Raw genomic sequence first — 22,813 nt, 5'->3', positions numbered from 1 at the left:
CAACTGGCTGGTGTGATTACGGACATATTCAATCGCTCCCTATCCCAGTCCCCACATGCTTCAAGATGGCTACCATTGTTCCTGTCCCCAAGAAGGCAAAGATAACTGAACTAAATGACTACTGCCCGTATCACTCAATGCTTTGCATCAAAGCTGGGACCGAGAAGATGTTTTTCAGTCTCTATCTCAAGGCCATCAGACTGCTAAACAGCAATCACTAACTCAGAGAGGCTGCTGCCTACATTGAGACCCAATCACTGGCCACTTTAATAAATGGATCACTAGTCACTTTATACAATGCACTCTAAATAATGTCACTTTAATAATGTTTAGTTATCTTACATTACTCATATCACATGTATATACTGTATTTTATACCATTTATTGCACCTTGCCTATGCCGCTCTGTCATCGCTTATCCATATACTTACATGTAAATATTCTCATTAACCCCTTTAGATTTGTGTGTATTAGGTAGTTGTTGGGGAATTGTTAGATTACTTGTTAGATATTACTGCACTGTCGGAACTAGAAGCACAAGCATTTCGCTACACTCGCATTAACATCTGCTAACCATTTGTACGTGACAAATAAAAGTTGATTTGATTGGATTTGATTTGAGAGAACACCCTAGCAGAGCTGGTTAGGCTTTTTTCATGTTATCCAGAGCGTTGGTGACTGTAACTCTGCTGCTGGCAACAGTTGAATTACGCTTTGTTGCCGAGGTTTATTGACACCGGACATATTCAACAGGTGTTGAGCGTTCAAAAATGCATCAGTTATTCTGTGCTCTGGCACACTACAACGAGAGTATTTTGTTAAGAAATGTAGCTAGATAGCTAGCTAGGTAAACAATGAATCCCAATGCATGACGTAACATTAGTTAGCGAGCCAGACAGCTAACGTTAGCTAGCTAGCTAACAGTATACTTTAGCTTGAAATGAAAATTCTTTTTCAAATTTAGAGTGGAGTCTTTTGTTAAGACATGTAGCTAGATAGCTAAACAATGGACCATAATCACAACTCATGACATTACTACCCTGCATGAATCTGCTAACCAACCAGGTTTTATGGCTATAACTAGTCAAGCAAATGTGTCTGAGATACGAAGAATGAGATCATACAAATAATGTTAGCTAGCGACCCAGCCAGCTAACGTTAGCTAGCTAATGGTACACTTGAAATGAAACCACTTTCTGTCAAAATTAGAAACGTGTAATATCTGAAACTCTTACCAGTTCATGGTTGGACACTTCTCCTGTCTGATGCCATGCATGGTTGCCTTAGTTTGACAATGTAATCCGGACTGGTGTTTTCTCCATCTCCTTAGCTATCATACTCGAATTCCACTGATTTCAAAACTCGGTCCTCCAGAAAGTGGAGAGCATACACATAACATTAGCTTGTGAGCCAGCCAGCTAACGTTAGCTAGCTAACAGTACACTTTAACTTGACATTAGGTTTATGCAGTTTTACTAAGCGATACATATTTTTTTTATAAAGTCGCGTTCGACACCATTACCTAAACACACTGACTCATCTCTCGGCTTGTCCAGCCCACTCATTATCTCAGCCAATCATGGCTAGCAGGAAGGTTACTCCCTTTTTCTGTGGCTAAACCAACTAGGCTCGTAATTTAACAATTGTATTCATATTTACAGATTGCATACAAGTTTGATATTAAAGCACATGAAAGTTCACATGTTCGAGAAGGCATTTCTGCCAAAAAACACATTTTGACCCCAAACAAATTTTAAGTTCAAACAGCTGTCTTGTGAAGTCGTGACTTGCGACATACGCCTAGTTTCCTGAATCGGGTCACAAATGTCAATTGGCTTTTCATAGCTGAGCATTCAGAGTTAGAGACAGCAGGTGCAGTAGAGAGAGTGAGTCCGGGACAAGGTAGCACGTCCGGTGAACAGGTCAGGGTTCTATAGCCGCAGGCAGAACAGTTGAAAGGAGGGGCTGAGACATGAGGGGTCAGGAGACACTGTGGCCCCTTCCGACGATACCCCCGGACAGGGCCAACCAGACAGGATATAACCCTACCCACTTTGCCAAAGCACAGCCCCCACACCACTAGAGGGATGTCTTCAAACCTCCAGCTTACTACCCTGAGACAAGGCTGAGTAAAGCCCACGAAGATCTCCCCGACGGCACGAACCCAAGGGAGGCGCCAACCCGGACAGGAAGATCACGTCAGTGACTCAACCCACTCAAGGGACGCACCCCCCCTAGAGACGGCATGGAAGAGCACCAGGAAGCCAGTGACTCAGCCCCCATAATAGGGTTAGAGGCAGAGAATCCCGGTGGAGAGGGGAACCGGCCAGGCAGAGACAGCAAGGGCGGTTCGTCGCTCCAGGGCCTTCCCGTTCACCTTCACACCCCTGGGCCAGACTCAATCATAGGACCTACTGAAGAGATGAGTCTTCAATAAAGACTTGCGTCTCTCACATGGCTAGGCAGACCATTCCATAAAAATGGAGCTCGATAGGAGAAAGCCCTGCCTCCAGCTGTTTGCTTAGAAATTCTAGGGACAGTAAGGAGGCCTGCGTCTTGTGACCGTAGCATACGTGTAGGTTTGTACGGCAGGACCAAATCGGAGAGATAGGGAGGAGCAAGCCCATGTAATGCTTTGTAGTTTAGCAGTAAAACCTTAAAATCAGGAAGCCAGTGTAGAGAGGCTAGCACTGGAGTAATATGATAAAAAATGTTGGTTCTAGTCAAGATTCTAGCAGCCGTGTTTAGCACTAACTGAAGTTTATTTAGTGCTTGTTATGGCTGTTTAACAGCCATCACTAACACAGAGAGGCTACTGCCTACATACAGACTTGAAATAATTGGCCATTTTAATAAATGGATCACTAGTCACTTTAATAATGACACTTTAATAATGTTTACATATCTTGCATCACTCATCCCATATGTATATACTGTATTTTATACCATCAATTGCACCTTGCCTATGCCGCTCTGTCATTGCTCATCCATATATTTATATGTATATATTCTTATTCTAATCCTTTACTTAGATTTGTGTGTATTAGGTAGTTGTTGTGGAATTGTTAGATTACATGTTACATATTGCTGTACTGTCGGAAACCCTCTCTCTGGCCCTGAGACACAGAGGCACAAACTTGAGAGAGAAACTCATCAGCCCAGCAGAGGCTAGTATCCCCCAGTTTCACACCTCTGGCCCATGGGAACTCTGTTGCTAGGGGCAACTCTCTCCTGACCTGTGTCATGTGACCTGGCCAGCCAATCAGTGGCCTAGCCAGGGGCAGGAGAACCCCCAACACAATCTCTGCACTCTTCAGTTGCATTTTGGAGCCCAGGTTGAGCACATCCTCTGAACCTGGCTCCACACCAACTCATCAGCTGGACCTTTCTTCCTGGACAACCCTACACCCTGGACCTCCTACCTGTGTGTTAGTGTGTCACTAACATGTTATGATTCATGTGTATATTTAATATGTCTGTATGTTATAAGCTCCATAGTACGATAACTACATGTTTATACATGCCTTATTGATGTTAGTATGTTGGTATTCATGCCTGGGTACTAGTCATTTTATTTTCCCCTGTTTATGCCCTCATGGCATAGTTTGTGTGTCTTAGCTATTCAGGTCATGGTAAAATCTCTCCCCATTAGTTTATTTTACCTTCATTTAACTAGGCAAGTCAGTTAAGAACAAATTCTTATTTACAATGACGGCCTACCCCGGCCAAACCCTAACCCGGACAATTGTGCGCCGCCCTATGGGACAAATCACTGCCGGTTGTGATAGAGCCTGGAATTGAACTAGGGCCTGTAGTGACGCCTCTAGCACTGAGATGCAGTGCCTTACACCGCTGCGCCACTCGGAAGCCCCTATAGGTCAAGATGGCAGCCAGCCAGTCATTGGTCACACTCACCCAAAATGGCTTGTCTATGATGTCATCACGTCCCAGTCACTTTCTAGCCCCATCCAAAATGGCCAGTTTACATCTTAGCATCTGAGCATGCTATCGCTAACCAATAGCCCCACTAGCCGCTAACTGTACTTCACATGGAGTTTACACAGCTCTCCATGTTGGCCTACAGCCTGAGGCCTATAGCCCTGGCCTACTAGCCTAGTTTGCTGGTCTCTATTGTACTGTATATAATGTATGCTATTACCTATAGCCTGAGACTACTACCCTAGCATGCTAGCCTCCACTATACATACACTTTCAAATCAGAATGAAATCAAATCACATTTTATTGGTCACATACACGTGTTTAGCACATGTTATTGCGGGTGTAGCGAAATGCTTGTGTTTCAAGCTCCAACAGTGCAGTGATATCTAACAAGTAATATCTAACAATTTCACAAAAATACAAACAATTCACACAAATCTAAAGTAAAGGAATGGAATTAAGAATATATAAATATTTGGACAAGCAATGTCGGAGCGGCATAGACTAAGATACAGTAGAATGGAATACAGTATGTACATATGAAATGAGTAATGAAAATATGTATACATTATTAAAGTGACTAGTGTTCCATTATTAAAGTGGCCAGTGATTTCAAGTCTATGTATATAGGGCAGCAGCCTCTAAGGTGCTAGTGATGGCTATTCAACAGTCTGATGATCTGAGATAGAAGCTGTTTTTCAATCTTTCGGCTTCGATGCACCTGTACTGAGCTCGCCTTCTGGATGATAGCAGGGTGAACAGGCAGTGGCTCGGGTGGTTGTTGTCCTTGATGATCTTTTTGGCCTTCCTGTGACATTGGGTGCTGTAGGTGTCCTGAAGGGCAGGTAGTTTGCCCCTGGTGATGCGTTGGGCAGACCGCACCACCCTCTGGAGAGCCCTGTGGTTGCGGGTGGTGCTGTTGCCATACCAGGCGTTGATACAGCCCGACAGGATGCTCTCAATAGTAAATCTGTAAAAGTATGTGAGTGTTTTAGGTGCCAAGCCAAATTTGTTCAGCCTCTGTGTGGGTGGACCATTTCAGTTTGTCAGTGATGTGTACACAGAGGAACTTGAAGCTTTCCACCTTCTCCACTGTGGTCTCGTCAATGTGGATAGGGAAGTGCTCCTTCTGCTGTTTCCTGAAGTCCACGATAAGCTCCTTTGTTTTGTTGATGTTGAGTAAGAGGTTGTTTTCCTGGCAACATACTCCCAGGGCCCTCACCTCCTCCCTGTAGGCTGTCTCGTTTATTGCTGGTAATCAAGCCTACTACTGTTGTGTCGACTGCAAACTTGATGATTGAGTTGGAGGCGTGTGTGGCCACGCAGTCATGGGTGAACAGGGAGTACAGGAGGGGTCTGAGCACGCACCCTTGTGGAGCCCCTGTGTTGAGGATCAGCAAAGTGGAGGTGTTGTTTCCTACCTTCACCACCTGGGGGTGGCCCATCAGGAAGTCCAGGACCCAATTGCACAGGGCGGGGTTCAGACCCAGGACCCAGAGCTTAATGATGAGCTTGGAGGTCACTATAGTGTTTAATGCTGAGCTATAGTTAATGATCAGCATTCTTACATAGGTATTCCTCTTGTGCAGATGAGATAGGGAGGGTGCAGTGCGATAGCGATTGCATCGTCTGTGGATCTATTGGGGCGGTAAGCAAATTGAAGTGGGTGTAGGGTGTCAGGTAAGGTAGAGGTGATATGATCCTTGACTAGTCTCTCTAAGCACTTCATGATGACAGAAGTGATTGCTATTGGGCGATAGTCATTTAGTTCAGTTACCTTTGCTTTCTTTGGTACAGGAACAATGGTGGACATTTTGAAGCATGTGGGGACAGCAGACTGGGATCAGGAGAGATTGAATATGTCCGTAAACACTCTAGTCAGCTGGCCTGCGCATGCTCTGAGGACGGCAGCCTTGCGAGGGTCTACACGCTTAAATGTCTTACTCACGTCAGCCATGGAGAAGGAGATCCCACAGTCCTTGGTAGTGGGCCGCGTCAGTGGCACTGTGTTATCTTCAAAGCAGGCGAAAAAGGTGTTTAGCTTGTCCGGAAGCAAGACGTTGGTGTCCACGACGTGGCTGGTTTTCCCTTTGTAGTCCATGATTGTCTGTAGGCCCTGACATATACATCTTGTGTCTGAGCAGTTGAATTGCGACTGCATTTTGTCTCTATACTGACGTTTTGCCCGTTTGATTGCCTTACGGAGGGAATACCTACATTCGGCCATATTCCCAGTCACCTTGCAATGGTTCAATGGGTGCTTCACGCTTTCAGTTTTGTGCGAATGCTGCCATCTATCCACTGTTTCTGGTTAGGGTAGGTTTTAGTAGTCATAGTGGGTACAACATCTCCTATACACGTCCTGATAAACTCAGTCACTGTATCAGTGTATTTGTCAATGTTATTCATAGAGGCAACCCGGGACATATCCCAGTCAGCGTGATCAAAACAATCTTGAAGCGTGGATTCCGATTGGTCAGACCAGCATTGAATAGTGCTTAGCACGGTTTCTTCCTGTTTGAGTTTCTGCCTATAGGAAGGGAGGAGCAAAATGGAGTCGTGACCAGATTTGCAGAAGGGAAGGCTTGGGAGGGCCTTGTAGGCATCCCAGAAGATGAAGTAGCAGTGGTAGAGTGTTTTAGCAGTGCGAGTACTACAGTCAATGTGTTGATAGGGCTTCAGTAGCATTTTCCTCAAATTTTCTTTGTTAAAATCCCCAGCTACAATAAATGCGGCCTCAGGATATGTGGTTTCCAGTTTGCATAAAGTCCAGTGAAGTTCATTGAGGGCCGTCGTGGTATCGGCTTGAGAGGGAATATACACGGCTCTGACCATAATCGAAGATAATTATCTTGGGAGGTAATACGGTGGCATTTGATTGTAAGGTATTCTACACAGGGTGAACAAAAGGACTTGAGTTCCTGTATGTTATCACAGTCACACCATGAGTAGATAATCATGAAACATACACCCCTGCCCTTCTTCTTCCTGTCTGCGCGATGAACTGAGAACCCAACTGCTGTACGGACTGAGACTGAGTATGGGTATATCCCGAGAGAGCCATGTTTCCATGAAACAAAGTATGTTACAATCCCTGATGTCTCTCTGAAAGAAGATCCTCGCCCTGAGCTCGTCAACTTTATTATCCATAGACTGAACATTAGCGGATAATTTACTCGGAAGCGGTGGGTGGTGCGCACCTCCTTAGTCAGACTAAAAGTCCAATCCGAATACATCTTCTCCGCCGGAGGTGTTTTGGATCAGCCTCTGGAATCAGTTCAATTGCCCTGGGGGATACGAACAAAGGATCTGATTCAAGAAAGTCGTATTCCTGGTCGTAATGCTGGTAATGCTGGTGAGTTAGCGCAACTCTGATATCCAAAAGTTCTTCCCAGCTGTATGTAATAACACAACAAATTTCCTGGGCTAATAATGTAAGAAATATCACATAAAAAAACAAAATACTGCAAAGTTGCCTAGGAGCTAGAAGCACGGCTGCCCAATCTGTCGGCACCATTTTACAGTTGGGCTGCTACCCAAAGCCTGTGCCCTGCTAGCATATCATGCTAGTTAATTTTGTATATCTTGTTAATCATGCTAGTCACTAATTGTATCCTGTGTATTACCCTATGCTATGCTAGCCCAACTTTACAGTGCATTCAGAAAGTATTCAGACCCCTTGACTTTTTCCACATTCTGTTACGTTGCAGCCTTATTCTAAAATTTATGAAATCATTTTCCCCCTCATCAATCTACACCCGAAATACCCCAGAATGACAAAGAAAAACAGCGTATTCTTTTTGCGAAATAATGACATTTAAATAAATATTCAGACCCTTTACTCAGTACTTTGTTGACGCACCTTTGGCAGCGATTACAGCCTTCAGTCTTCTTGGGTGTGATGCTACGAGCTTGGCACACCAGTATTTGGGGAGTTTCTCCCATTCTTCTCTGCAGATTCTCTCAAGCTTTGTCAGGTTGGATGTGGAGCATCGCTACACAGCTATTTTCAGGTCTCTCCAGAGATGTTAGATCGGGTTCAAGTCTGGGCTCTGGCTAGGCCACTCAAGGACATTCAGAGACTTGTCCCAAAGCCTGCGTTGTCTTGGCTGTGTGCTTAGGGTCGTTGGAAGGTTGGAAGGTCAACCTTCTCCCCAGTCTGAGGTCTTGAGAGCTCTGGAGCAGCTTTTCATAATGGATCTCTCTGTACTTTGCTCCATTCATCTTTCCCTCGATCCTGACTAGTCTCCCAGTCCCTGCCGCTGAAAAACATCCCCACAGCATGATGCTGCCACCACTATGCTTTACCGTAGGGATGGTGGTGCCACATTTCCTCTAGACGTGACGGTTGGCATTCAGGCCAAAGAGTTCAATCTTGGTTTCATCAGACCAGATAATCTTGTTTCTCATGGTCTGAGAGTTTTTAGGTGCCTTTTGGCAAACTCCAAGCAGGCTGTCATGTGCCTTTTACTGAGGAGTGGCTTCCGTCTGGCCACTCTCCATAAAGGCCTGATCGGTGGAGTGCTGCAGAGATGGTTGTCCTTCTGGAAGCTTCTCCCATCTCCACAGAGGAACTCTGGAGCTCTGTCAGAGTCGGGTTCTTGGTCACCTCACTGACCAAGGCTTCTTATTGCTCAAGTGGCCAGCTCTAGGAAGAGTCTTGGTGGTTCCAAACTTCTTCCATTTAAGAATGATGGAGGTCACTGTGTTCTTGGGGACCTTCAATGCTGCAGAAATGTTTTAGTACCCATCCCCAGATGATATGCACTGTTAACTGTGGGACCATATATACACAGGTGTGTGCCTTTCCAAATCATGTCCAATCAATTGAATTTACCACAGGTGGACTCCAATCAAGTTGAGGAAACATCTCAAGGATAATCAATGGAAACAGGATGCACCTGAACTCAATTTCGAGTCTCATAGCAAAGGGTCTGAATGCTTAAGTAAATAAGGTATTTCTTTTTTAAAAACCTCTTTTCGCTTTGTCATTATGGGGTATTGTGTGTAGATTGAAGAGGATTTTTTTTTTTTATTTAAGCAATTTTAGAATAAGAAATCAAGGGGAATACTTTTCCGAATGCACATTGTGTGTCATATTGTGTGCTACATTAGTTGGTTGCTACTAGCTTCTCTGTGTAATCCGTACTGTTAGCTTAGTTGCTAATACATGCCAGTAGCTCTGTCCATAGTGTACTATAGCATATTAGCCTATGCTAATACGTAATGCAATAAAGGGAAAGGGAAAGGGGGATACCTAGTCAGTTGTACAACTGAATGCCTTTAACTGAAATGTGTCTTCCGCATTTATACATGCTGTTCTCTTGTCTGTTCTTGTAGACAACCACTATCACTATTCAATACCATCAGTCAACTTTCTGTCTGCTGTGTATGTGTGCCTGTCTTGAGTGTGGCAATGAAGTGTGAATTGTATCCCTGTCTCCTACTGGTAATTTCTATCCTATTACCGGGACACTGGGACAGTTGCACCTATATCTAAACCAGCACCTCTATCGGTGATCACCACATGGTGGCGCTCTCTTTCAGCCCTTATTTAACCCTTTCGACACCTTGTAGAGTCCATGCCCTGAAGAATTGAGGATGTTCTGAGGGCAAAAGGAGGGGGGTGGACAACTCAATATTAGGAAGGTCTTCATAATGTTTGAAATACATCAAAACTATGTATATCAAAACTAATTTCACACATAATAGAGTTAGCCTAAAGACATTATTAAATTGACAAAATTCTGATGAGTGAGTGCCAAAAAGTGACTTTGACAAATTCTCCTACAGAGTCACAAGCAGGTCATAATGTATCAGAAAAAGCAGATTCTGCAGTTTCCAAATCACATAACCTTGCCAAACAACTCTAAAAGCTCTATTTCAAAATATAACAATTTACAGAATTACTGCTATTACATGCGCTCCCCATTTGCTCTCGCAACACTCAAAACAGAGTAATCTTTTGAAATGCATTTTCTTAAATTCATGAATGCATTCCTTAAGACCTGACCATAACAAAATAATAATTAATGATCTGTCACATCCTGACCAGCAGAGGGAGCAATTGTATTAGTTTTGGTCAGGACGTGGCAGAGGGGTTTGTGTTACGTGTGAGTTGGTTGTTGGACTCTTAATTGAAGGCAGGTGTGTTGAGTTGCCTTTGATTGGGAGTCCTATATAGCAGTGTGTGTTTTTCCTTGTGGTTGTGGGTAATTGTTTCTTGTTTAGTGTGTTTGCACCTGACAGGACTGTTGGCTGTTGGTTTTCTCAGTTTGTTTTGTATAGTGTTCTCTGTTGCTTTATTAAATATGACGAACACTAACTCCGCTGCATTTTGGTCCATTCCTGAAGACAGCCCTTACAGAATTACACACCACAACAGGACCAAGCAGCGGAGGAATTCTGGCGAGGACTGGGGAACACAACGGGTAAGGGAACCCGAGAGGCAGCCCCAAGACATTTTTTTGGGGGGGCACAAGGGCTGTTTGACGGGCGAGGATGGAGCCCCAGGCCAGCTCTCCGTACCCTGTTTAGGCTGAAACAGACTGGACAGGTCCCGTGCTTTGGGGTTGGGGCTGTGGTGAGGCCTGGGATTTTCAGGCCGGTAAGCACAGTACCAGCGCCCCGCATGTGCCAGGGCGAAGTAAGCATCGAGCCTGAAGGGGTGATGCCAACCCTGCGCTCAAGACCGCCAGTGCGCCTCTACAGTCCGGTGTTTCCCGCTATACGCACTAGCATGGAGGTGCGTGTCTCCAGGCTGGCACGTCCAGTACCAGCCCCACGCATCAGGCGTCTAGAGCGTCAGCCCAGCCTCGCCAGTCAGGAGCTGCCAGAGCTGCTTGCCAGTCAGGAGCTGCCAGAGCTGCCCGCCAGTCAAGAGTCGCCAGAGCTGCCCGCCAGTCAAGAGTCGCCAGAGCTGCCCGCCAGTCAAGAGTCGCCAGAGCTGCCCGCCAGTCAAGAGTCGCCAGAGCTGCCCGCCAGTCAGGAGTCGCCAGAGCTGCCCGCCAGTCAGGAGTCGCCAGAGCTGCCCGCCAGTCAGGAGTCGCCAGAGCTGCCCGCCAGTCAGGAGTCGCCAGAGCTGCCCGCCAGTCAGGAGTCGCCAGAGCTGCCCGCCAGTCAGGAGTCGCCAGAGCTGCCCGCCAGTCAGGAGTCGCCAGAGCTGCCCGCCAGTCAGGAGTCGCCAGAGCTGCCCGCCAGTCAGGAGTCGCCAGAGCTGCCCGCCAGTCAGGAGTCGCCAGAGCTGCCCGCCAGTCAGGAGCCGCTAGTGCTGCCCGCCAGTCAGGAGCCGCCAGAGCCGCCCGCCAGTCAGGAGCCGCCAGAGCCGCCCGCCAGTCAGGAGCCGCCAGAGCGGCCCGCCAGACAGGAGCCGCCAGAGCGGCCCGACTGCCCGGAGCCGCCAGAGCGGCCCGACTGCCCGGAGCCGCCAGAGCGGCCCGACTGCCCGGAGCCGCCAGAGCGGCCCGACTGCCCGGAGCCGCCAGAGCGGCCCGACTGCCCGGGTCTGCCAGAGCGGCCCGACTGCCCGGGTCTGCCAGAGCGGCCCGACTGCCCGGGTCTGCCAGAGCGGCCCGACTGCCCGGGTCTGCCAGAGCGGCCCACCTGTCCTCCGGCCCAGCCCGAGCGGCCCGCCTGTCCTCCGGCCCAGCCCGAGTGGCCCGCCTGTCCTCCGGCCCAGCCCGAGTGGCCAGCCTGTCCTCCGGCCCAGCCCGAGTGGCCAGCCTGTCCTCCGGACCAGCCCGAGTGGCCAGCCTGTCCTCCGGACCAGCCCGAGTGGCCCGCCTGTCTGCCAGGGTCAGCCCGAGTGGCCCGTCTGCCCGGCGCAGCTATCGGCGCCACCGAAGTGGGCGACGCCGAAGGTGGAGCGAGGTTCACGTCCCGCACCTGAGCCACTTCCAGGATAGGTGGGTTGGGGAGGGAGGGTGTAGCACAGGGCCGTTGTTGACGGCAGCCACCCTCCCTTCCCTCCCTTATTGTCTAGGGGGTATTGTTTATTGGTTTTGTTGGGGTATTGGGGATTTTTTGTGTTTTCTTTTTCTAAGGTGCATTCCGGGGTCTGCACCTTTAGGGGGGGTACTCTCACGTCCTGACCAGCAGAGGGAGCAAATGTATTAGTTTTGGTCAGGACGTGGCAGAGGGGTTTGTGTTACGTGTGAGTTGGTTGTTGGACTCCCAATTGAAGGCAGGTGTGTTGAGTTGCCTTTGATTGGGAGTCCTATATAGCAGTGTGTGTTTTTCCTTGTGGTTGTGGGTAATTGTTTCTTGTTTAGTGTGTTTGCACCTGACAGGACTGTTGGCTGTCGGTTTTCTCAGTTTGTTTTGTATAGTGTTCTCTGTTGCTTTATTAAATATGACGAACACTAACTCCGCTGCATTTTGGTCCATTCCTGAAGACAGCCCTTACATGATCTGAGTTGTGATGTTTTTTAATGGATTTTAACACTTGAATTGTGTTGTTTTAGTTATCTTTCTTTTGTACATATAGCCTAGTGTTACATAAACTAATGAAAATGCTGTTGTGTTCCTTGAAATACATTTTCTTTCATATTTTAATGTTACCTAAGACCTTCATAAACACAACCAAATGATTATTGTTCCGAAAGCATATATGAAATGTATTTATTAGATCGTTGACTTTCAAAAGACACGTCGTTGGCCCTATCAAGGCACAAGGCGAGACCCAAATGCAGACACAGGAGGCAGATGGTTGGAGTCTTACAATGTTTATTAATCCAAAGGGGTAGGCAAAAGAATGGTCGTGGACAGGCAAAAGGTCAAAACCAGATCAGAGTCCAGGAGGCACAGAGTGGCAGACAGGCTCGTGGTCAAGCCAGGCAGAATGGTCAGGTAGGCAGGTACAAAGTCCAGAAACATGCAAGGGTCAAAACCGGGAGGACTAGAAAAAGGAGAATGCAAAAAGCAGGAGAACGGGAAAAACGCTGGTTGACTTGGAAACATACAAGACGAACTGGCACAGAGAGACAGGAAACACAGGGATAAATACACTGGGGGAAACAAGTGACACCTGGAGGGGGTGGAGACAATAACGAGGACAGGTGAAACTGATCAGGGTGTGACAGGCCCGAAGGGGGGGTCCAACGAGGCCTTTCTAGTGTTAATTAAACACCGGCACGGGAGCATATCACCGTAGATCAGGTTTGCATTAGGTTACACGCTGCATATAAAACACCATCAAAGGAAATTGTAATTATAACCTAACAGTATGTTATTACACATAATAATAGGCCATAGCAGTGGGCACCAACATAACATAAGAACATAACAGTATAACACCAACCTTTTCTTAGTTGAGATCGCTTTATGAGTCAAAATGCAAGCGGAGTGCAATTCTCTGCTGGGCATGGGAGATCAAGTTCGCCTACAATGTATTGTGTGATATCAATAAAATGATCAATAGCTTATAGAGCCTAACTATAGTGCATGGGCAGAGAAGCACAGGGCAAGGTTCTATTTCCAATTACATTAAATTCTTAAATGATAGGCTATTTACAATGACTGGAAATAAATGTTGTTTCATGCATTTGCCTATTTTTATATATAATAAGAGAGGTCTGATTTTCTCCACGTACGCCTACCCCTTATTATAAATAACGTACACTGATTATACAAAACATTAAGAACACCTGCTCTTTCCATGAAATAGACTGACCAGGGGAATGCTATGATCCCTTATTGATGTCACTAATCCACTTCAATTCGTGTAGATGAAGGGAACGAGACAGGTTAAAGAAGGATTTTTAAGCCTTGAGACAATTGAGACATGGATTGTGTATGTGTGCCATTCAGAGGGTGAATGGGCAAGACAAAAAATGTAAGTGCCTTTGAACGGGGTATGGTAGTCACGTTCGGATTGTTTTCCTCTAAAGACTCACAAGATTCGTCTGAAGGTAACCCTGTACAAGTTTTAAAATTAATGGAAGTATATATGGAAGTAGTTTAGTGCCTAAAATAAGGGGTTAAATACATGTAAAAATAAAGAAAGAAAGAAACATTTCCTGATCTTTCTTATATCTTGCAGATATAGGACTGACACTTCAGAACAAACTTCCTTTAGAATCTTTGTTGACTATCTGTTTATCCATGTATGAAGCTGTTATTCAATGTGTTTCTATGGGCTCATAGCAGTAAGGCCAAATTCAATGTTCCAACAAATACTTAAAAAAATATTTTTGGGGGATACCTTAAGGGGGTCTACATTTTTAAACAATCACATATGTTAGCTTATGTTAGCTTATGTTAGTCAAGTACTGTGTTAAAGAAAAATACAAATAATGTCCTGTTTGGAACACTGACAAGTACGCTCCCCAGTGGTTGGGCCTGAGCCCACCCAGGCCCACCCATGGCTACGCCCCTGTGGTTGGGTCATCCATTTGTAAACTAGTCATTTTGTAAGACTACATGTAGTATGGGTGAGCAAGGACGTAAAACAGGTGAGTAATACTTCAGATTCAGATTCAGTGTTTAATAGTCACATGTTCAGGGTTGCAGGTGTGATTGGAGGAGTAAGTGAAATAAAATGATGAGAAAATAGTCCTAAAAAATATACAGATGAGTTGGCAAGTTGTCAGGGTGAGTTTAGGATAATGAACACTGAGTTGTTGGCTAGTAACCTAATCTACTGATGAGTAGTAGGCCATAGAGTAGCTGTTGCCTAAACCGAGTGTGTGAGAGAGAAGAGAGACAGGTGTAAATCTGGACTTTAGAAAAACATAAGCCTATAGGCATTCAAATATTGCTGAAGCAAGTCGTCTGACTCGAGAAACTATAGGACTGGACTGGAATGGCTGGAATTTTCTGGACTAACTGGACTGGACTTGATGGGACTGAACAGCCGGTGGGACAGTTGTGTGTGTGTGTTCACGAGACACAAACAAACACGCACACACACACACACACATAAACAAACACACACAAACACACACACTTGGGAGCAAATGAAATACAAACAGCAATTACCCATCATAACAAACACACTGTGGTTGGAACAGAAGCAGCAGCATGGTGTCATTATAATAGATCTAAATCCATGTATTAAAGCACATACATGTCATTTTATGCTTCTCTGAATCATTATTATTTAGTCAAGTCACTACAGAGGCCTATTGTATTGTAATGCCTGGGCTGGCTCTGGGAGATCATGTAGAGAAAGCATCTGCTCGATTTGTGCCACTCAGGCTATGGGATTGAGAAGTGCTGATTCCATCATCTCCTCCTAATACTCGTGTCAATGGAAAAGGACTGAAGGGCCAGCTAGAGTGATATCCTGAATGGTCAGCTAGAGGGAAACATGGATAAGTCACTGTGAGTAATGGGCAGCCAGGCAGACAGACCGGAAAGTGTTCCCCAGTGTGTGTGCGTGTGTGTGTGTGTGTGTGTGTGTGTGTGTGTGTGTGTGTGTGTGTGTGTGTGTGTGTGTGTGTGTGTGTGTGTGTGTGTGTGTGTGTGTGTGTGTGTGTGTGTGTGTGAGACACGTGAGAGACTATCGGCTTTTTTAGACCTGTCACACTGGACTAGCCACACTGAGCCTGAGGCTAACTTTCAGTTAACGTTTCATACACACACACACACACACACACACACACACACACACACACACACACACACACACACACACACACACACACACACACACCGTATACACCAGTGTACACCATTTAAGATGAGGGAGGACGATTATTTTTTTTCATGAGTATGTCCATATTTCTATTACACCATATTGGATGACTGTCATTCATATTCCATTCACCCAGTTCATTGTAACATCAATAGGTTTAGGCTACTACATGATACTCTAATTTTCCCTATAACAATAATGAGGTTGCCACAACCTAGCCTATGAATTAAGGTTTACAACGAAGGTGCACACAGGTCGAGAAAAGATTTGAGGTGACAGACATTTACACATTCAATACCACCTTGCACACTCTTACCTGCATCTAGCTGATCTAGGGTGTAATCATTAGTCCAACAGTTGCAAACAAGAGTTTCTATTGGACAAATTCAGGTATGTTTATCCCCGTTTCGTTCCGTTTGAGAAATGTTTTTCAACAGAAGAATCAGCGGAATGAATACACCCCTAATCACACGCAAACACAGTTCACTTTCATAGCAGCCAAGTTGTATTCTTTCTCGCATCTACGCGCTCTCCTCCTCTCACCTTTACCCTTCGCTTGTGTACTTCAATGCACAACACATCAGCTGTATGTGACCAGGTGAAAAAAACTTTTCAAGCCAAACCATATCATACCTCTACACACAGCCTACATCATTCTCACCATATTAGCTAAAGTAACATCATAATCAACGTGGCTAATAGAACTAACGTGTTAGTAAACAACCATGCAGTACATTGTACAGTCAGTAAGCAGTTTAGCAGCTACACCGCCAGGCCCTGGTGGTAATATAAATTGGTAAAACCAAAAATGTACCTTGACTTGGAAGAGTTCCAGTGTTGTGTTGGATAGTCATAGCGAGCTCCCTTTGTTTGAGCCGGGTGTTTGAGTAGGCTAAACTAGCTAGCTGCATTTGCTAGCTTCTTCTTCATTCCTTCATTGAGTACATACATTTGTTCAAAATGGTTCAGCTATTGTCTTTCTCTCTCTGAGCCAACTACTCACCACATTTTATGCACTGCATTGCTAGCTAGCCGCATCTTATTATTTCAGTACTAGATTCATTCTCGGATTCTTTGATTATGTGGACAACATGTCAGTTCATGCTGCAAGAGCTCTGATAGGTTGGAGGATGTCCTCCAGAAGTTGTCATAATTGCTGTGTAAGTCTATGGAAGGGGGTGAGAACAATGAGCCTCCTAGGGTTTGTGTTGAAGTCAATGTACCCAGAGGAGGATGGAAGCTAGCTGTCCTCCGGCTACAGCATGGTGCTACCCTACAGAGTGCTATAGATGCTACTGTAGACCTTCATTGCAAAACAGTGTGTTTTCATAAATTATTTGGTGACGTGAATATATTTAGTATAGTTTTATCTAAAAAGGATAGCTTTTTAAATGTTTCACTATTTTTTTATGAAGGATGGTCCTCCCCTTCCTCCTCTGAGGAGCCTCCACTGGTATACACACATGTTCCATACATGCTCTGGAGAGATGGATTATATCCAATGTTACTACAGTTAACCACTGGTTAAAGCACTACCGTTGTTGGATAACATCAAGATCAGACAACAGTAACCTTGGGACCTATCTTGGGATATATATCATACCATTGGAATTCATTTGTATTTGAATACAGTCGGAATACTTTTGAATAAAGCAACTGTTACGTAAGGCTTGTTTGTTCTAAAAAAGGTTTTGTATTCAACCTTTTAGATAGAAAATTAAACAGACTTATGAAATGTATAATGGCAAAAATATTTTGCATGAATTTACATTTAACAATATGACTTTTCTACTTTCGGGCTTCCTTGTGCTCTAAAAGCTGTTTCCATCCATTGTTTGACCTTTTTGTATTTTGTATGTTGGTTGAACTGTCAGATTGTTGCCATTCTGCTGGCTAAGCATTATCTCACACTCTGACGCTCACTCATAGCTAGCAGGCAATTGTAGTCAGATAAGTGGGTCATGAGTTAATAACTGTTCCAAGTCAGTCCCCTTGCATTAGGCTGAGCTTCCAACCAAACACACACAAAGACTTGTCAGCTTTTTTATTGTGGGGTGGTTGATTGGAACCAGCACACTGGCTTCAAGACAGCATGCATTTTTTTAATGAATTTCTACAATAACACTGTGCAGGGTGAAGTTGTATTTTTTCCCCCTTATTAATAAACCATACATTAAAATGAAATATGTGACAGATGTGTAGACACAAAACAGAAAAAGAAAAATTTCCAATTCACATTGTACCTTAAAGTTGTTTGTTGTTTTGCCATGCAAAGTGCTCACATAACCTGTCTCTGCTCTGATACTTTCTCTGATAATGCACTCAGAAATGCACTCACTGAACTTAACAGTAAGTCGCTTTGGATGAAACCGTCGGCTAAATTGCATATATCTGATATACAGTACCAGTCAAAAGGGTTTTTCTTTATTTTTTATATTTTCTACATTGTAGAATAATAGTGAAGACATCAAAACTATGAAATAACACATATGGAATCACGTAGTAACCAAAAGTGTTAAACAAATCAAAATATATTTTAGATTTTAGATTGTTCAAATTAGCCACCCTTTACCTTGATGACAGCTTTGCGTACTCTTCACATTCTCTCAACCAGCTTCACCTGGAATGCTTTTCCAACAGTCTTGAAAGAGTTCCCACATATGCTGAGCACTTGTTGACTGCTTTTCCTTCACTCTGCAGTCCAACTCATCCCAAACCATCTCAATTGGGTTAGGGTCGGGTGATTGTGGAGGCCAGGTTATCTGATGCAGCACTCTATCATTCTCCTTCTTGGTCAAATAGCTCTTACACCGCCTGGAGGTGTGTTGGGTCATTGTCCTGATGGAAAGGAAATGATAATCCCACTATGCGCAAACCAGATGGGATATCTCTGCAGAATGCTGTGGTAGCCATGCTGGTTAAGTGTGCCTTGAATTGTAAATAAATCACAGTGTCACCAGCAAAGCACCCCCACACCATCACACCTCCTCCTCAATGCTTCACAGTGGGAACCACACATGCAGAGTTCATTCATTCACCTACTCTATGTCTCACAAAGACACGGCGGTTAGAATCAAAAATCTCAAATTTGGACTCATCAGACCAAAGGACAGACTCCACCGGTCTAATTATCGTGTTTCTTGGCCCAAGCAAGTCTCTTCTTATTATTGGTGTCCTTTAGTAGTGGTTTCTTTGCAGCAATTCAACCATGCATTTTTTTAATAAAATTTTTCCTTTATTTAACTAGGTAAGTCAGTTAAGAAGAAATTCTTAGGGCCTCCAGAGTGGCGCAGTGGTCTAAGGCACTGCATCGCAGGGCTAGCTGTGCCACTAGAGATTCTTAGTTTGAGTCCAGGCTCTGTTGTGACCGAGAGACCTATGGGGCGTATGGTGTAAAAATTGCAAGATTATGTTATAATACTTTTATTGCATCAAATGTTTTTTTTATGTAACAGAATAGAGTATTCTTAACTATTGTGTGTGTGTTTTACTGAGGATGGGCCTATGTGAGATAACACTGACAGGAGAGATTTACGATGTCTTTTGGGTGATAAAACCTAAAGAGCATTCCAGAGCTTGAGTTAATGTTTCTGTTCTATACCGTACCAGGAAGAGATGGTTCCAGTTTGGAGTTGGAGGGACAGACACTGGTCTCTATACAATGAAAACTGTTGACACAGCAGACACTGTCTGCTATGTATTATAGGTATCTTTCATACAAATCTTAACCTTGTGACCCATTCTATATACCCATCTGTTGTTCGTCATGTACCGTGAGGGAAAAAAGTATTGATCCCCTGCTGATTTTGCTCATTAAAATGCAAATCAATTTATAACATTTTTGACATGCGTTTTTCTGGATTTTTTTGTTGTTATTCTGTCTCTCACTGTTCAAATAAACCTACCATTAAAATTATAGACTGATCATTTCTTTGTCAGTGGGCAAACGTACAAAATCAGCAGGGGATCAAATACTTTTTTCCCTCTCTGTAGGTTGAAAGGGATGTATCTTGGCTATAAAAGACCTTTGTACTTTTGTCTCGGGGCTCTCAACGAATCATCTGAGCGTGAATCGTCGACCAGCCATGACCAGCCATCATTATCATAGAGCACTCAATCGATTCACTTTATAAGTGTGCGTTGTATTGACCTGCTCCCTTATTAATAAGTGATTAAGGATTTAGTTTAAGTATAACTCTGACTTGTGTGATAAGTTTGTCTCTCCTCCTTTGATAGTAAAGAAATTAACCACCATAGGCGGCGCACAATTAGCCCAGCATCCTCTGGGTTAGGGGAGGGTTTGGCTGGCAGGGATGTCTTTGTCCCATTGCGCACTAGTGACTCTTTTAGCGGGCCGGGCACAGTGCACGCTGACACATTGGTGCGGCTGGCTTCTGGTTTAAGTGGGCATTGTGTCAAGAAGCAGTGTGACGTAGTGACCGTGTCAGCGTCTAATATGCAATATGTAACTAATATGTAACACTGTAAACACATTAGTTAATTATAAAAGCAAAATGTTTTATAAGAATACCTGTCATTGAGATTACACTGAACAAAAATATAAACGCAAAAGTGTTTGGTCCCATGTTTCATGAGCTGAAATAAAATCTCCTAGAAAAGTTATATGCGCACAAAAATCTGACAGGTGTGGCATATCAAGATGCTGATTAAACAGCATGATCATTACACAGGTGAACCTTGTGCTGTGGACAATAAAAGACACCTTTAAAATGTGCAGTTTTGTCACATAACACCATGCCACAGATGTCTTAAATTTTGAGGGAGAGTGCAATTGGCATGCTGAGTGCACGAATGTCCACCAGATCGGTTGCCAGAGAATGTAATGTTCATTTCTCTTTGGCAGTACATCCAACCAGCCTCATAACAGCAGACCACGTGTATGGCGTCGCGTGGGTGAGCGGTTTGCTGATGTCAACGTTGTGAATAGAGTGCCCCATGGTAGCGGTGGGGTTATGGTATGGGCAGGCATAAGCTACGGACAATGAACTCAATTGCATTTTATCGATGATGATTTGAATGCACAGAGATACAGTAACGAGATCCTGAGGCCCATTGTTGTGCCATTCATCGACCGCCATCACCTCATGTTTCAGCATGTTAATGCACGGCCCCATGTCGCAAGGATCTGTACGCAATTCCTAGAAGCTGAAAATGTCACAGTTCTTCGATGGCCTGCATACTCACCAGACATGGCACCCATTGAGCATGTTTGGGATCCTCTGGATTGACATGTACGACAGCGTGTTCCAGTTCCCACCAATCTCCAGCCACGTCGCACAGCCATTGAAGAGGATTGGGAAAACATTCCACATGCCACAATCAACAGGAGTATTTTCGCTGCTAATACAGGTGTAATAAAGGCCTATTTATTTATTTTGTACTTTTATTTGTTTATTTTTTTTAGGGCAACCTTACTTCCAGCAGCTATGCACGACATGGTTTCTGAATGTAAAATGAGAGTCCCGGTGATCTGCTATAGGAAGATACAACTGTTTTACCAGTAATATGGGTCAGGGGCCTCATTTATAAACATTGCATTTGCTCAAAATATGCCCCAAAACATGCACGCACCAGCTTTCACGCAAAAATAGGCATTTATAAAACCTGAACTTGAGAATGTGCTTTACCTCCCGCAAACTTCAGTTTAGACTATACGTAGGCCTACGCACAGTTTCTAGTGGTTCAAGTATTGCATTGAAAGAAGCCAAAAGTAGTCGACTTGTGCAAACGGGGAATATATGATGACACTCTTATTCGTAACAAAAAAACAGGTAGCTTAATATAATAACAAGATTCAATCATTTGCTGTTAGTGAGAGGCGCGAAAATCAGTTTATTTCATCTTTGCATTCTAAAATAATTTGAAATAGGCATCTAATTTCCTATTATTTACTTAATTTCCATGATCATTGCATAATACATTCCTCGCCTTTTCTGACTTTGATGGTTTCCAACACTGGACAATTGAAGAGTGGAAAAATATTGCCAGGAACATGACTGCGAGTTTAGTTTACTAGAGTGGTTTGCGTAGTCCCCAGACCTCAACCCAATGGAGCATCTTTAGAAGGTGCAGCCAACCAATCTACAGCAACTGTGTGATGCCATCGCATCAACATGGACCAACATTCCTGTGGAATGTTTCCGACACCTTGTAGAATGCCTAGAATCATTTTCGGGGAGGGCAGCACATTGGTTTGGGAAAAAGTAAATGCCAAACAGTATTGAATTCAAAAGATCTGTTTACAGGTGATGGTTTTTCAGCCAGAGTTACAGTGCTCGTTCACACGTACACAGTTTTAGGATAGGTCTGATTTATAACGGGAAAGATGCGTATGTATTGCGTACGTCAAGTTAATGTATCAATATTTTTGTGCGTGCGCAGTCTTTTCAGAAATGGCGCAGGGAGATATTTTGTGTAAAATGTATGCAGCGGTTATAGATGAGGTCCCAGATCTTTTGAACTGGTTGGGTTAGATGCAAGCCGTTTTCGCCGTAGTAATGGCGCAACCTTAACACTAATGAATCTGCACTCGGCAACAACGGTACAGCGAAGCCTTATTATTAAAACAATTATTATGTGGGAGATTTTTTTCAGAGTTGTCCAGTACAGTAAAATATTAGCACTATAGAGCCCTGATTATGATACTGATAATCTATTTGATAATGACACTGAGTCCCATACTCCCAGTTGGCACCCTATGGGCCCTTGTCAAAAGCAGTGCACTATACAGTATAAGGTATTGGGTGACATTTGGGACACAGACAATGTCTCTGGCTGTCTTTTGACAAATCAGATCAGCTCTGAAAAATATCGGATGTGAAAAGATCTGATGTGATTGGTTAAAAGACTAACTAATGGAAAGAATTTTAGAAATGGGCTGCCTGTGTAAACTCAGCCTTTGTGTCGCAGATTCTCCTCAATGATAACATCTCTCTCTTTTCTCCAGATCCTAGCCATCATCTCCATCCTGTTTATCGGGCTGTCCACCATCGCCCTGTCCCTCAACACCCTGCCTGAGTTGCAGGACAGAGACGAATTTGGACATGCCTCAGACAACCCTCAGCTGGCCCATGTAGAGGCCGTCTGCATCGCCTGGTTTACTATGGAGTACCTCCTCCGCTTCCTCTCATCGCCCACCAAATGGAAGTTCATCAAAGGTGAACACTTTCGTTCTTAATATGCATTCATGATGTGCTACTGTTAGTGTCTGTGTCCAT

The 22,813-nt window shown here is 44.3% G+C and overlaps 1 protein-coding gene across 1 annotated transcript in view; it reads left to right on the top strand.

Moving 5' to 3' along the window:
- kcnb1 (potassium voltage-gated channel, Shab-related subfamily, member 1) overlaps positions 1-22,813 on the top strand; it is a 74,078-nt gene that overhangs the window by 45,064 nt on the left and 6,201 nt on the right. The window contains exon 3 of the mRNA XM_014132333.2: positions 22,543-22,753. Within this exon, the coding sequence (XP_013987808.1) occupies positions 22,543-22,753 (211 nt within the window). The remainder of the gene's footprint in view (positions 1-22,542; positions 22,754-22,813) is intronic.

Source organism: Salmo salar, chromosome ssa12, assembly GCF_905237065.1.
Source record: "Salmo salar chromosome ssa12, Ssal_v3.1, whole genome shotgun sequence".
Lineage (NCBI taxonomy): Eukaryota > Metazoa > Chordata > Actinopteri > Salmoniformes > Salmonidae > Salmo > Salmo salar.
This window is presented reverse-complemented; position numbering and strand designations above follow the sequence as displayed.